The sequence below is a fragment of the Lampris incognitus genome, chromosome 1 (assembly GCF_029633865.1).
Source record: "Lampris incognitus isolate fLamInc1 chromosome 1, fLamInc1.hap2, whole genome shotgun sequence".
Classification (NCBI taxonomy): Eukaryota; Metazoa; Chordata; class Actinopteri; order Lampriformes; family Lampridae; genus Lampris; species Lampris incognitus.
Genome location: NC_079211.1, coordinates 151,152,364 through 151,169,933, shown reverse-complemented (window position 1 = coordinate 151,169,933; position 17,570 = coordinate 151,152,364). Strand labels below are relative to the sequence as shown.

At 42.1% G+C, this 17,570-nt stretch overlaps 1 protein-coding gene across 1 annotated transcript in view; it reads right to left on the bottom strand.

The window, feature by feature from the left end:
* Positions 1-16,121, bottom strand: part of fbp2 (fructose-1,6-bisphosphatase 2) — a 29,681-nt gene extending 13,560 nt beyond the window's left edge. The window contains exons 1-3 of the mRNA XM_056280877.1: positions 15,843-16,121; positions 7,591-7,753; positions 3,183-3,275 (exon numbers count right to left, since the gene is read on the bottom strand). Coding sequence (XP_056136852.1) covers positions 3,183-3,275; positions 7,591-7,753; positions 15,843-16,015 — 429 coding nt within the window. The 5' untranslated portion in view covers positions 16,016-16,121. The remainder of the gene's footprint in view (positions 1-3,182; positions 3,276-7,590; positions 7,754-15,842) is intronic.
* Between the last annotated feature and the right edge of the window lie 1,449 nt (positions 16,122-17,570).

Genomic DNA, 17,570 nt, shown 5'->3' with positions numbered 1-17,570 from the left:
GACGGAAGACCCATCCAAAACCTACAAGAACACATGGCTCCAAACTATAACAACTAAACAACAACCTACAAACACGCATATAACCAACATATAACGCCAGCCAGACAGGATGACTCGGAACCGCCGGTCCGCATGGGCTAGCAGTTAGCTTAGCCTGCCCCACGTCCGCGTCCTGTCAGAGCGCCCTCGGTGTTTCCTCTTCGGGCGCAGCTCCAGGCAGGGCCGTGGTCCTTAGGCCCACCGGAGGTGGCAGGCCAGGCTCTCCCAGCCGATCTAGCGCCACAGCTGTCCCGGCCAGACACCTTCGACACACCTCCCCGCACTCCACACGACGACGCCAAAAACATCGCAGTCAACGCCAGGCGGGGCCGCCGCCAGACCGCCCGCCCGCCCGCCAGCCCTCGGTGTTCTCGGATCTGCCGGGCTAGCCGTTAGCTCGGCCTGCCGGGCTAGCCGTTAGCTCGGCCTGCCGGGCTAGCCGTTAGCTCAGCCTGCTTCCTTTGTGGAAGTGACAGGCCATCTTTTCATGCCGAGCATGACGGAATTTGGGGTTTGAAATATGTTTTCCCTGCCGTGGCAATGTGTGGCCTGTATTCAGCCATCATTCACTTTGATTCACTTTAATCACAAGCCAGATAACGGTCCTGCCAGATAACGGTCTCTCTCATCCCTGCAGGAACGGGTGCCGCGGATGACGAGGGGACGGGACAGTTTTCCTCGTGGGTTTCCTGCAGAAACGGAAATACTTCCTGGTTTGTACAGTTGTCTAAAGATTCCTCATGGCTGAGACGGCGCAAACGTCTCCAACTGATTTTAAGTGGTGTGGCTCGCTGTACATTAAAACACAAAATGATTAAATTAAATTAGTTTTAGAGTGAGAAATAAAAAAGTAGTGAGAATTAAAAACATGTATTATCCTCCTTTTCCAGTTAACACTATAGTTGATTAATCCCAGACAGCATCTGGATGTGGTGGTCATGTGGGCCCCCTCAGGGAATGATGCGGCACTGGTGGTCTTCTGCTGGCCCTGACCAAATGGATGTGAGCCTGAAGTGGCCCACATGTATCATAGTAAATATGGCCCAGATATGCCAAATCAAATATGGGTCTTTTCTGGCAAAGCTGCGGTGCTCTGGGCAACATGTGGTCTGGATGTGACCCTGAAGTGGCCCGTGTGGTAAATGGTGAATATGGCCCAAATATCACAAAACAATTATGGGCCACCTTTGGCTAATATGTGGCATATGCATGCAGCATTGCTGTGGCTTGGTTCTGGCCCAGATCTAAAAAAACAGGAGCAGACCACCCAAGTGCCACCATTCCACACGGTATGTGGGCCGGATGAAGTGTCGGATGTGGGACGGGTCCGGGCCACAGCAGTTTTGCTCTCTGGCCATATTTAACCATATACAGTCCAGTATATAACTTATGTTTACGGGGCTATTCTGACCTCTTTTCCCCACTATAGAAAAGAACCTTTCAGAGAGTCGTGTTTATAATGCGGCGTGTAACTGAGCTGCTGTTGTTTCTTCATCATCAAAGCGTCAGCAGCAGCAGCAGCAGCTGAAGGCCTGTCATGGCTCAGGGTGACAGGGCTTGTGTGAACAAGACCTCAGAATACCACCGCTCTTTACCCGTCTGCTCGTGTGGTGGTTCAGATGGGCTGCAGCGCCCTCTTGTGTCTGAGAAGCGTTACTGCTACATCACCACGTTATGCATCGTCCCCCTCGTATCAGCACATGGCAGTGTGGCGCCACAGACGCCTTAAAACGTCAACAACGAAACTGGAAAGAGAATTCCTCTCAGCTGTAAATGTCTGTTTCTCCCATGTCTTAGCTCTGTCCAGATGAATAGAATTAGAATAGAATCAGAATAGAATAAGAGTCACTATTTTTCCAAAGGAATCCTCAGATGCAGCAGCCAGTTTAACAAAACGAAAATGTGCTGATAAATTATACAAACATACTAATAAATTATAATCACTTTGCGCATTATAATCATTATACATATATTAAAAGTATTCTAACAAATTAAACTAATATGCTGACAGTACTAGGCTTTTATACTAAAATATGACATGAGTATACTGTGTTATCAAAATACCACTGATAATGTACAAATACTAATATACTCAACCAATAATGTACTTTACCTATAGGATTATGGTATTATACTGTTATACTGTTAGATTATACTCGTCTACTAATACTATCTAAAAGAACAACACCAAAGATAAGTAGTTAATTTAGGTAATTAAAATGTTTGCTGGTGGTCCGTGAATGAAGGGACACGTGACCGTAGAAATCATTTCTAGCATAAATAATAATATATAGTTATATATAATATATTAATATACAATAATGATATAAACTACATAAAATATATTAATATATAATTAATATAATATATGATACATGATATATAAACTACATAATATATATTAATACATAATTTATATAGTAATATATAAAATATATTACTATATAAAATAATATATAGTTATATATAATATATTAATATACAATAAAGATATAAACTACATAAAATATATTAATATATAATCAATATAATATATGATACATGATATATAAACTACATAAAATATATTAATATATAATAATACATATAATATATGATATATAAACTACATAATATATATTAATACATAATTTATATAGTAATATATAAAATATATTACTATATAAAATAATATATAGTTATATATAATATATTAATATACAATAATGATATAAACTACATAAAATATATTAATATATAAGTAATATAATATATGATACATGATATATAAACTACATAAAATATATTAATATATAATAATACTTATAATATATGATATATAAACTACATAATTTATATATTAATATATAAAATATTGTAATATTTAAAAACAAAAAATATTGTATATTTTTGAAAAAACAAAATGACGGCGACAGAAAGGTGTAAAAACAGCTTTGAGTAGGTTGGTTGAAAGAGGCCGTGGGTCCTTCCGTGCACCTTACACCTTCAGTGGCAGCAGAAACCACTGCACACTTCAGGAGCCCTGTGGTGTAATGGCGAACGGCCCCGGCGGGAATGAGGACGGAAGTCAGCATTAGTACGTGACTCTGACGAGGTGGTAAATGTGAACCAGTTTGACGTCATCGCTGTGACGTCAGACTCACCCGTTTGTAGATGGCGAAGATGGTGCCAATAGAAGCCAAGCAGTCGATGTTGCTGGAGCCATCCAGGGGGTCAAAACACACCACGTATTTACCCTGTGGGGGGGGGGCGGGGGGGGGTCAGGGCACACGCAAGCAAAACGTATTCATTCATAACGATGATGATGGGGGGGATAGCAGGTATAATAGCAGGTGTAATGACAGACTACGTCATTACATAATGGTTTTCTTATACTTGAGTAGAATAATGGTGATCTAGGTCAGTGGTTCTCAACCTTTTTGGGGTCCTGGACCCCCTGCGTATTTTTGATCTACCCTGAGGACCCCTCCACCTGATCTTGGGGGAGGGGGGTTGCAATTTGATAGAAACAGTAGAAACTGCATTTTAAATTGCATTATAGCATTTATTCACTCTTTGGGGCAAAAATAAGAGCTTTCAGTTGTAACTTAGATATAGTTAACAAAACAGAATTCTTATGCAGTAACTTTCAGATATATGTAACAAAACAGAATATGTATTCAGTAACTTTCAGATCTACTACTACTACTTTCGGCTGCTCCCGTTAGGGGTCGCCACAGCGGATCATCCCTTTCCATTTCTTCCTGTCTTCTGCGTCTTCCTCTGTCACACCAGCCACCTGCATGTCTTCCCTCACTACATCCATAAACCTCCTCTTTGGCCTTCCTCTTCTCCTCTTCCCTGGCAGCTCCATATTCAGCATCCTTCTCCCAATATACTCAGCATCTCTCCTCCACACATGTCCAAGCCATCTCAATCTTGCCTCTCTTGCTTTGTCTCCAAACCGTCCAACCTGAGCTGTCCCTCTAATATAATCGTTCCTAATCCTGTCCTTCTTCGTTACTCCCAGTGAAAATCTTAGTATCTTCAACTCTGCCACCTCCAGCTCCGCCTCCTGTCTTTTCGTCAGTGCCACTGTCTCCAAACCATATAACATAGCTGGTCTCACAACCATCTTGTAAACTTTCCCTTTAACTCTTGCTGATACCCTTCTGTCGCAAATCACTCCTGACACTCTTCTCCACCCACTCCAACCTGCCTGCACTCTCTTTTTCACCTCTCTACTGCACTCCCCGTTACTTTGGACAGTTGACCCCAAGTATTTAAACTCAGATGTCTTTGTCACCTCCACTCCTTGCATCATGACCATTCCACTGTCCTCTCTCTCATTCACGCATAGGTATTCCGTCTTGCTCCTACTGACTTTCATTCCTCTTCTCTCCAGTGCATACCTCCACCTCTCCAGGCTCTCCTCAACCTGCACCCTACTCTCGCTACAGATCACAATGTCATCCGCGAACATCATCGTCCATGGAGATTCCTGCCTGATCTTGTCCGTCAACCTGTCCATCACCATTGCAAACAAGAAAGGGCTCAGAGCCGATCCTTGATGTAATCCCACCTCCACCTTGAACCCATCCGTCATTCCAACCGCACACCTCACCATTGTCACACCTCCCTCATACATATCCTGCACCACTCCTACATACTTCTCTGCAACTCCTGACTTCCTCATACAATACCACACCTCCTCTCTCGGCACTCTGTCATAAGCTTTCTCTAAATCTACAAAGACACAATGTAACTCTTTCTGGCCTTCTCTATACTTCTCCATCAACATTCTCAAAGCAAACATCGCATCTGTGGTGCTCTTTAATGACATGAAACCATACTGCTGCTGCTGATCATCACCTCTCCTCTTAACCTAGCTTCTATTACTCTTTCCCAAATCTTCATGCTGTGGCTGATCAACTTTATACCTCTGTAGTTGTTACAGTTCTGCACATCTCCCTTGTTCTTGAAAATCGGTACCAGTATGCTTCTTCTCCACTCCTCTGGCATCCTCTCACTTTCCAGGATTGTGTTAAACAATCTAGTTAAAAACTCCACTGCCATCTCTCCTAAACACCTCCATGCCTCCACAGGTATGTCATCAGGACCAACTGCCTTTCCACTCTTCATCCTCTTCATAGCAGCCCTCACTTCCTCCTTGCTAATCCGCTGAACTTCCTGATTCACTATCCCTACATCATCCAACCTTCTCTCTCTCTCATTTTCTTCATTCATCAGCCCCTCAAAGTACTCCTTCCACCTTCTTAGCACACTCTCCTCGCTTGTCAGCACATTTCCATCTCTATCCTTGATCGCCCTAACTTGCTGCACATCCTTTGCAGCTTGGTCCCTCTGTCTAGCCAATCGGTACAAGTCCTTTTCTCCTTCCTTAGTGTCTAATCTGTCATACAACTCACCATACGCCTTTTCCTTTGCCTTTGCCACCTCTCTCTTTGCTTTACGCTGCATCTCCTTGTACTCCTGTCTACTTTCTTCATCGCTCTGACTATCCCACTTCTTCTTTGCCAACCTTTTCCTCTGTATAATTTGCTGTACTTCCTCATTCCACCACCAAGTCTCCTTGTCTTCCTTCCTCTGTCCTGATGACACACCAAGTACCTTCCTAGCTGTCTCCCTCACTATTTCTGCAGTGGTTTTCCAGCCATCTGGCAACTCTTCACTACCACCCAGTGCCTGTCTTAACTCCTGCCTGAACTCCACACAACAGTCTTCCTTCTTCAACTTCCACCATTTGATCTTCGGCTGTGTCTTCACTTGCTTTCTCTTCTTGGTCTCTAAAGTCATCCTACAGACCACCATCCGATGCTGCCTAGCTACGTTCTCCCCTGTCACCACCTTGCAGTCTCCAATCCCTTTTAGATGGCACCTTCTACATAAGATATAGTCCACCTGTGTGCACTTTCCTCCACTCTTGTACGTCACCCTGTGTTCCTCCCTCTTCTTGAAATATGTATTCACCACAGCCGAATACATATTCAGTAACTTTCAGATATATGTAACAAAACAGAATATGTATTCAGTAACTTTCAGATATATGTAACAAAACAGAATATGTATTCAGTAGCTTTCAGATATATGTAACAAAACAGAATATGTATTCAGTAACTTTCAGATATATGTAACAAAACAGAATATGTATTCAGTAGCTTTCAGATATATGTAACAAAACAGAATATGTATTCAGTAACTTTCAGATATATGTAACAAAACAGAATATGTATTCAGTAACTTTCAGATATATGTAACAAAACAGAATATGTATTCAGTAACTTTCAGATATATGTAACAAAACAGAATATGTATTCAGTAGCTTTCAGATATATGTAACAAAACAGAATATGTATTCAGTAACTTTCAGATATATGTAACAAAACAGAATATGTATTCAGTAACTTTCAGATATATGTAACAAAACAGAATTCTTATGCAGTAACTTTCAGATATATGTAACAAAACAGAATATGTATTCAGTAACTTTCAGATGTATGTAACAAAACAGAATTCTTATGCAGTAACTTTCAGATATATGTAACAAAACAGAATTCTTATGCAGTAACTTTTAACAATGCAAACGGGAGCGAGATCTCTTATTAAAATACAATAAATGACACTTGTGAAACAGATGTAATTAGAGAAAAAAGTCCTGTTACCCTTTATAGTTTAGGTAGATAAAGGTCTCAGTCACATTTGAGTAAAATAATCCTATTTCTATAAACGTCATAGGATCTTTTTCTTAAAGATATTTTATTTTCACGGACCCCTTGCAATTACACCACGGACCACGGTTGAGAACCACTGATCTAGGTAACAGTCCTGCAATAACATTCTATTCAGGTTCACGGAGGAGCAATGATTCAATATGGCAATTAATTGTCTTTAAGTGGTATCGTGTTGGGATGAAATATGGATATTAGCATATCATGATAGACATTCACAATGGCGAGAGTCTGCTACCTACACGTTCCACAGGACAAGGTGCGGAAAACCAGGAAGTGTTATTTGAAAACGTGTTGTTGTTTTGATCTACTTTCCATGATCAGACACTTCAGTGTGATGAACCTCAGCTGGATTCTTAGACATGGATTTTTGCACATGTGAGCAGGTACCGTGATATATGTGCTGATGTCATGTAAAGTGCCCTACAGTTATCAGGATGATCATATTTATTATCCGAATAAATCCCCTTTAGATTCACGATTAGTCTAGAAAATGACCGGTGAAGGGGGGCGATACTGAGAGCCAGCTAGAAAAGCTTGACCGTTAGTGATACGGTAATGAGTGTTTCTGTATGTCTGTTGTAACGCCACTAGGCGGCGCCATGCGGTCTGCTGGAAGCCCGATGCGTGACGTCACATAGACTCAACGCTGAGACACCCCACCGGTGTCCCTCTTCCACACAGAAGAGACAAAACACTAAAGCCCAGACCAGCGTCCACAGCCCGGATGGAGGTTTACTTTGCCATGTGTATATGTGTAACATCGCAACGTGTCATATGGGCGGGCCCCTCAGTGTCCACAAGTTGGTTGTTGCACACTTACCCTCTTGCCCTTTGGAGTGATAATGAGCTCCTTATTCTCCTCTGACACCATGCAGCAGGTACCGTAGGAGGCCTGCATCATGTTGATGACCAGGTCGTTGGACAACACATCCAGTTTCTTCACATCATCCCCCGTCACATTCACTGAGCCTGCCAAACCCTGCCTGCCAACCAGCGGACAGGCAAGTCAAGCATTCACCTCTACTGGTGGACCACAGAGGGTTAAACATACTTCTACATACATGGAAAGCATCCACCTCTACTGGTGGAGCACAGAGGGTTAAACATACTTCTACATACATGGAAAGCATCCACCTCTACTGGTGGACCACAGAGGGTTAAACATACTTCTACATACATGGAAAGCATTCATCCATACTGGTGGACCATAGAGGGTTAAACATACTTCTACATACATGGAAAGCATTCATCCATACTGGTGGACCATAGAGGGTTAAACATACTTCTACATACATGGAAAGCATTCATCCATACTGGTGGACCATAGAGGGTTAAACATACTTCTACATACATGGAAAGCATTCACCTCTACTGGTGGACCATAGAGGGTTAAACATACTTCTACATACATGGAAAGCATTCATCCATACTGGTGGACCATAGAGGGTTAAACATACTTCTACATACATGGAAAGCATTCATCCATACTGGTGGACCATAGAGGGTTAAACATACTTCTACATACATGGAAAGCATTCACCTCTACTGGTGGACCATAGAGGGTTAAACATACTTCTACATACATGGAAAGCATTCACCTCTACTGGTGGACCATAGAGGGTTAAACATACTTCTACATACATGGAAAGCATCCACCTCTACTGGTGGAGCACAGAGGGTTAAACATACTTCTACATACATGGAAAGCATCCACCTCTACTGGTGGACCACAGAGGGTTAAACATACTTCTACATACATGGAAAGCATCCACCTCTACTGGTGGACCACAGAGGGTTAAACATACTTCTACATACATGGAAAGCATCCACCTCTACTGGTGGACCACAGAGGGTTAAACATACTTCTACATACATGGAAAGCATTCATCCATACTGGTGGACCATAGAGGGTTAAACATACTTCTACATACATGGAAAGCATTCATCCATACTGGTGGACCATAGAGGGTTAAACATACTTCTACATACATGGAAAGCATTCACCTCTACTGGTGGACCATAGAGGGTTAAACATACTTCTACATACATGGAAAGCATTCACCTCTACTGGTGGACCATAGAGGGTTAAACATACTTCTACATACATGGAAAGCATCCACCTCTACTGGTGGAGCACAGAGGGTTAAACATACTTCTACATATATGGAAAGCATCCACCTCTACTGGTGGACCACAGAGGGTTAAACATACTTCTACATACATGGAAAGCATTCACCTCTACTGGTGGACCATAGAGGGTTAAACATACTTCTACATACATGGAAAGCATCCACCTCTACTGGTGGAGCACAGAGGGTTAAACATACTTCTACATACATGGAAAGCATCCACCTCTACTGGTGGACCATAGAGGGTTAAACATACTTCTACATACATGGAAAGCATTCATCCCTACTGGTGGACCACAGAGGGTTAAACATACTTCTACATACATGGAAAGCATTCATCCATACTGGTGGACCATAGAGGGTTAAACATACTTCTACATACATGGAAAGCATTCATCCATACTGGTGGACCATAGAGGGTTAAACATACTTCTACATACATGGAAAGCATTCATCCATACTGGTGGACCATAGAGGGTTAAACATACTTCTACATACATGGAAAGCATTCATCCATACTGGTGGACCATAGAGGGTTAAACATACTTCTACATACATGGAAAGCATTCATCCATACTGGTGGACCATAGAGGGTTAAACATACTTCTACATACATGGAAAGCATTCATCCATACTGGTGGACCATAGAGGGTTAAACATACTTCTACATACATGGATAGCATCCACCTCTACTGGTGGACCACAGAGGGTTAAACATACTTCTACATACATGGAAAGCATTCACCTCTACTGGTGGACCATAGAGGGTTAAACATACTTCTACATACATGGAAAGCATTCACCTCTACTGGTGGACCATAGAGGGTTAAACATACTTCTACATACATGGAAAGCATTCATCCATACTGGTGGACCATAGAGGGTTAAACATACTTCTACATACATGGAAAGCATCCACCTCTACTGGTGGACCACAGAGGGTTAAACATACTTCTACATACATGGAAAGCATCCACCTCTACTGGTGGACCACAGAGGGTTAAACATACTTCTACATACATGGATAGCATCCACCTCTACTGGTGGACCACAGAGGGTTAAACATACTTCTACATATACATGGAAAGGAGCAAATGAAATGTGTACATGTGGTGTTGGGCGTACTTGGACTAAAATACACATAACGTGGATCCAAGAGAACATACTAACGGACTGTTTAATAAGTCGGGCTTTATGAAACGTAAATATTTAGCTGCGTTACAGACATTGTTAGTTATGTACAGGGCAAAAAGCAGAGTATTACCAGAAAATTCACAAAAATGATTTGCTTTTAGTTCAGAGGACGAGGACCACAGAAGGAAATGTAATTTTAAACATCAGTATGCACGTACTACTTTAAAGCAGATGTGTATTCCAGTATGTGGCATCAAATTGTGAAATTGTTTAGGGAACGATCTAAGGGGTTGTATAAATATCTTTCAGTTCAAGAAAATGTATAGGGAAAGAATAATTAGACGATATGGAGTTGTCAGGTAACGGGTTTTTAGTTGGTGGTGAGTTATTGAGTATGGCTTTTTGGTTCTTTTTCATTTCCCATGTTGCTGTAAGTATTAGTTGTTGAGTAACAGACTGGCAGACCATCTCTTCTGTTGTGTATTTATGTTTGAGTAAGGGGCAGGTAAAATAAGATTTTTTTTCTCCCTGCTCCTTTCCAGTCATGGAACGTGCAAGTTGAGTTGTGTTTGATTGTGAATTGCTTGTTTCTGTCTGGAGCGGTGCATCACCATGAGCGGAATCAATAATAATGACATGAAATGAAAATGTCAGAGAGGCCAGCCCATGAAGGTGAAGTTGTTAGTTCAAATCCCTCTATTGGCTTGGCAATTCAATAAGTCACACTAGAGCTTCTCTAACCAGCTGCTGTCGAAGTGCCCTTGTGCAAGGTTACATCACCATAAACTGCTCCGACTGTGGTTGAATGGGATCTGTATGTGACTTTATGAATACAAAATAGCTCCCCTCTGAAAAAGACTATGCACTCAGCACACTCTGGATAAGCAGAGGTGAAGAGGTAAAATGTCCCCTTGCCGCAGAAGGTAAATATCTGAAGTTGGTAAAGAATCAAATCAAAATGCAACATTGCTGCTTGTTCCTGGGGTAGCTTGATCCATACTGCAGTGACGTTTGCATCCGTTTTCTTCTATGCTGGAAGTAGTCGGACATGCACGTTACAAAAAACCCCAAAAAATCCAGTTCAGAGCTATAATCTCTTTTTTAGGATCTTTCATGTATTTATGATTAAGAGAAATTGCTAATGCTAGGCTAACGAGTAACAAGTATTGACGATTGTGAGGTGTATTCCCTTCTTTTAAGTCGAGCCGCCAATGATCCTGGTAAACACCCAGCAATTGAGCTAAGCTAGGCTAAAGTCACTGTCCAACGTACCGTCAAACTGCAAACACAGATATAAAAATGGTATCCAGAAATGTGTCTGACTCTATGTAAGACAATAAAAACCCCGCAAACCGAACTATCCTTTTAAAGACGCCAGAAGAAGAAGAGAAGAGACAAACATGAGGATGACATCTCAGTTTACAGGTTACGTTTGGGATTTGAAATGCATCATGGATCTGCTTTTGTGGCGTTACCATATCAGCTGCAAAAGGAAACATATACACGTTCCCCTTATAACCTCGTTCCTCCGACAAACACTCACATGTTCCAGCTTTGTATGTCTGTTGATGTCAAATGCCAGCGTCATTCTTGCTGTTTATTTTCTTTTAGTGAATAGTTTCGTTAAAATTAAATAGTTGAGGGATCTGTTGTATGTTGTTGCACAAGGAGAAGTACATAGCCTGCACATTCATGAGCAAAGACTGCAAGACTGTTTCTACTGATGACCTCCTACTTTAATGTAAACATTTTTCATGAATGATCTTCATAACAAAACTCAACACTGTTCTATACTGGCAAGACATGGTTGCAAACTGACCAGTAATGTTTCAGAGTCAGTTTGTGTCTAACGTTGTTATAATATGCACCAAGCTGTCAAATTTGATCCGTTACATGTTCCCTAAATATGAATTTAAACAGCCAGTTATTCTACCAGTGTCATTGTGTGGCTGTTGCCTTGCTGGTTTTCGGGTTGTGTGCCAGAGTATAATCCATCTAGATGCCAGCAGAAGAATTGGGAAGAGAATTGTTTTCACCAGACAGTGGCTGGGTTCAGCCACAAGGTCACAGAACTGTGATGAATAGTCCCTCATACTCTATTACACCTGCATACAGGTGTATGCTCACACATTTCCCTTCTCACTACCATGAAAATAATCACAAAATGAATAACACACAAGCTCAAAGAATGTTGAATAAACCTCGAATTCATGAAATAGATTGCACATTCCCAATTTTGCTTTCTAAATCATACATTATAAGTTCTTTTTTTGCATGTGCTGGTTTGGGGAATTTACAGCTACATGTATCAGCGTTCATCCTGCAGTTTTACACATCATCTATTTAACACAAAGTCATGTCTTTTTTGTAGGCAAGGCAACCAGACCACTAAACACAATGACCCAGCAAGACACACCTTCAGGGCTGAGGAGGGAGAGATTACCTATGATGGGATGACAGTGAGTGGCATGAAAATGGGTAATGATAATCTACAACTATTTTTGCTACAAACACAGTAATCACACACACATATTTATATATACAATATATATAGCGTTTCCTACATCTATCTATCTATCTATCTATCTATCTATCTATCTATCTATCTATCTATCTATCTATCTATCTATCTATCTATCTATCTATCTATCTATCTATCTATCTATCTATCTATCTACGCATGCCATAAAAATGCATCTTTTCTTGAAATTTCGCTACGTTTGCCTTATTTTTGCATCAGGACACTGTTTGCCTGTTAGTTTTAGGAATAAACGTAATACTTTATTTTGTCTTTATTTGTGACTTTGAGTTTTTCCCTGAAGTGTCTCTGATAACAGTTCTCAAATCGCTCTCTTCTGCACCAGACAATCTACTCAGTTTAGTAGATTCAGCCTGCATGTTGGCCCAAGTCAAGTATTTCATACCACAGGGATCCATCTTAGGCCCTATTCTGTTTTAGTGAAATCTTTTTCTCTGTCATACGAGCTAATCTGTAAACACGTCATAGCTTTCAACCGACATTTGACTACAAATCTGAAACCTACTGACTCCAATAGAACAGCCTTCCTAAAAACTGTCTTGCGGATAAAAGTTTAAGGTTCTCCAAAACTTCACAATACTCCGCTGGCTCTGCAAAAATAAGTACAGCATGGATGCTTTCTGTCCCCAGTGCACACAAAATAGATTCTTGGTATTATTGGCTGCTTTCCCATGTCAGTTTTCCAACAAAGAGCCTATTGTTCATTCTCTGATTGAGAGCTAAGGTTTCTTTGACTAACAAATGAAAGGGTTGCACAATTTTTACTGAGTAATTTAAAAAATGTGCATGAGATAAAATCACCTTTGTCTCCCTATGACATTGAAAAGGGTTACGCATGCTTTCATTTTTTTCCGAGAATGCTATTGTAACGCACGTTAGTACGTGAAATAAACCAAAGGACACTGCGAGGCTTACAGGCAGTTCAAACATGAAGCAGCATTTTTTACCTCACGCAAAAATGTGAAATAACAGATGCACCTTTCTTCTTAAATAGGAGCCTGCTGAAGTCAGATATTTCATTTTAAAGTTTTGTTCCTGATTTTCTGTTTAGTTTTAGCTTTCCTGTCTTTGGTTCTTGCAAACATGAAGGGACAGCAAGCCTTAGATCTTCAGGACAGTTAGCTTCAGGTCCATAGACGTGTGGTTATGAGGAGATATCCCTGAGGCCTACAGACTCACCGTCCACTATCTCGTCTCTTTACTAAACTAATTTTACACTGCGGTCAATCGCAGGTGAATTCTGCGTACGTCATTGTTTTGAGTTTGTGTTTTTTTGACTAAATTATTTTTCACCGTAAAACTACACGGCTGCCTTAATTCTAAGATGTGGTCTGTGAAATCGGGAACATTATTGTCATTATTATCAAGTTTATATTCAAGTCAGTTCAGTTCAGTCTGATGATGGCTGAAGACAGTTATGTTGTTATGTCACATGTTTTTTTAATGTTACTGTATGCATCATGTTAGGACCCTAAAAGGGACACAAAACACTTTAATACCCACCAGCTGCACCTTCCAAACAGTCCCTCCATTACTAGTTACCATTATTTGACTGCCATAGGTTCTAATAAGATTCAAATAATAGGCTATACTATCACCAAACACAACTTTGATCGCACATAGATGTAAGAGAAACTCTGCTTCTCATCTATCAGAGTAAAGGGGTATAGCAACACGGGAATCGCCGGTTTGAATCCCGGTGTTACCTCCGGCTTGGTCAGTTGTCCCTACAGACATAATTGGCTGTGTCTGTGGGTGGGAAGCCAGATGTGGGTACGTGTCCTGGTCGCTGCACTAGCGCCTCCTCTGCTCGGTCGGGGTGCCTGTTCAGGGGGGAGGGGGAACTGGGGGGAATAGCGTGATCCTCTCACGCGCTACGTCCCCCCGGTGAAACTCCTCACTGTCAGGTGAAAAGAAGCGGCTGGTGACTCCACATGTATGGGAGGAGGCATGTGGTAGTCTGCAGCCCTCCCCGGATCAGCAGAGGAGGTGGAGCAGAGACCGGGACGGCTCGGAAGAGTGGGGTAATTGACCAAGTACAACTGGGGAGAAAAGGGTGGAAAAATCCCCCCCCAAAAAGGATCATTATATGTTGAGTAGATATGAGTAGGGGGTTGCTGTAGTGTTTGAAGCGGGGCTGGCTGAGTGTTTTATTTGTGGTTTAAAGACTGGTCTCTCATTCACTCCTCACAGGTTACCACGGCAGTCACAGCGAACTGATATCAACCGGAGGCCTTTTCAAAATGGAAGCATGTTTGTTGACGTCTGCTATTTTTGAATGCACTCACTGTGACCACTGGATCCAAGGCAGGTCTTTCAGGGTGAGGAAAAAAATGTGTGCGTGTGCTCTTGTGCTTCTATCTTTATGAGGACTAATTTGAGTTTTTAACCATTAGAGGGGGGGCTGTTTGCAAAGTGGAGACATTTTGGCTGGTCCTCACTTCTTTAAGGGTCTATTTTAGGGTGAGGACTTGGGTTTAGATTAAGGTTGGACATGTAGTTCGGATGGTTGAGGTCAAAGTCAAGGGCTAGGACATAAATAAGAGTAAGACTAGTCTGTAGTCTTAGGGCCTAAACAGAGAGTCTAAAGAGAAGCTTCTATCTACAGGCCATAAGAATGCTCAACATATATGACCTTTCACATACTTGAGACAGCTAGTTTTTTTTAAATTGATTGTTTATTTTGACTTAAAAAAAAGAGGAAAAAATGGACTGATCTTTTGTCTTTTATCTAGCTCCATGTCTTCACACAATGACAGACGGAGCACCCCTCTTCATTTCACTGCATGTTTTACCTTGTATTTCTGTGCATGTGACAAATAAAGTACTTGAACTTGAAATGTAGTCAGTGAAGGGTCCTCACAAACATAGAAGTACAAGAATGTGTGAGTGTGGTGTGTGTGGGAGGGGTCATGAGGGGTTACGGGTTATGAGTCGTTTCACTTAGTTTCAGTCAGTGCCATTCAGCGACTCCTGCCGATATTAGCTAGCCATGTTATGGCTCAAAACAGCCCAAATATTACAGTTACAATACGCAAGGTGGACAGATTCTTTAGTGTTCCTCTGAGGAAATCTGTTACCACAGCCTGTACATTAAAATACAAGTTTACCGCCATACAAATGTACATATACACATCCATACACTGACACATGGGTACAAAAGTACAACTACATACAACAAACAAACGTACATGACATTTAACGCACACATTAGTACTTGGACAAAGACTAGAAGCTCCTCTGTACCAGCTACAGTTCTGCTGTACTTACAGATGGGCCAGGCCCGCCTTGCGCACGGCGGAGGAGATGGCTTTGATGGCGGTCAGCATGGAGTTGATGAGCTGGGTCAGCTCACCGGTCGCCCCCTTGGCCTTGCGACCGGTCTCCATGACAAAGCGGGTAAGGGTCCATACATCTGTGTCGAATGCCGACTGGTCCGTCATGTTGGGCTGTGGTCCTCAGTTCCCTCCTGGTGAACAGCAAAATGGAGCTCTGTGTGTGTGAGTGTCTGTATGCGTGTGTGTGTGTGTCAGGCAGGGGACGAAGTGTGTTGGGGTGCTTATTACCGGCAAAATTCCTTTCATTGCCACTGCCATGAAGGCTAGCCAAGAGTTCTATTTGTGAGCTCAGTGGGGTGGAAGGAGTGTGTGTGTGTGTGTGTGTGTGTGTGTGTGTGTGTTTGGGGAGGGGTGGGGGGTATCAGATGACAGTAGAGGAGGCTTGCACTATCTCATCTTGCCATATGCACAAATAAAAAAGTCACTTTTACCTGTTGTTTCATTGATTCCTCAAACATGTTTGCAACCCATGATGCAGGTATGGGCTTTCTGGGCACGTTAAAGGGACAGTTCACCCCAAAATCAAAAGTACACGTTTTTCCTCTTACCTGTAGTGCTGTTTATCCATCTAGATCGTTTTGTTGTGAGTTGCAGAGTTGTGGAGATATGGGCCGTGGAGATGTCTGCCTTCTCTCCAGTACGATGGAACTGGATGGCACTTGGCTGGTGTTGCTCAAAGCGGCAAAAAAAAAAAAAAAATTGGAAAACTCAACAGCATCGTCTCTTTCCAGAAATCATGACCCGATTACTTGAGATAGTCCACACACCTTGTTGTGAGCAGTTTCATGTGGGTGTAGTTCGATCTAAGAAAAACTTCTCACAACATGACTTCATGCATGCTCAATAATCCAGGTAGGAAAATCACAGAAGGTTGAATCAGTTCATCTGGACACAACGTTTACTGAGAGAAACGTTTCATCAGCATCTACGTGACCTCTTCAGTCTCAACTGACTGCAGGTGTACCCACCCTTATAAACAATACAGTGGCTGCAGGTATCCCCACCCTTATAAACAATACAGTGACTGCAGGTGCCCCACACTTATAAACAATACAGTGGCTGCAGGTATCCCCACCCTTATAAACAATACAGTGGCTGCAGGTGTCCCCACCCTTATAAACAATACAGTGGCTGCAGGTGCCCCACCCTTATAAACAATACAGTGGCTGCAGGTGTCCCCACCCTTATAAACAATACAGTGACTGCAGGTGTCCCCACCCTTATGAACAATACAGTGACTGCAGGTGTCCCCACCCTTATAAACAATACAGTGGCTGCAGGTGCCCCACCCTTATAAACAATACAGTGACTGCAGGTACCCCACCCTTATAAACAATACAGTGGCTGCAGGTGTCCCCACCCTTATAAACAATACAGTGGCTGCAGGTGTCCCCACCCTTATGAACAATACAGTGACTGCAGGTGTCCCACCCTTATAAACAATACAGTGGCTGCAGGTGTCCCCACCCTTATAAACAATACAGTGACTGCAGGTGCCCCACCCTTATAAACAATACAGTGGCTGCAGGTGTCCCCACCCTTATAAACAATACAGTGACTGCAGGTGTCCCCACCCTTATAAACAATACAGTGACTGCAGGTGTCCCCACCCTTATAAACAATACAGTGACTGCAGGTGTCCCCACCCTTATAAACAATA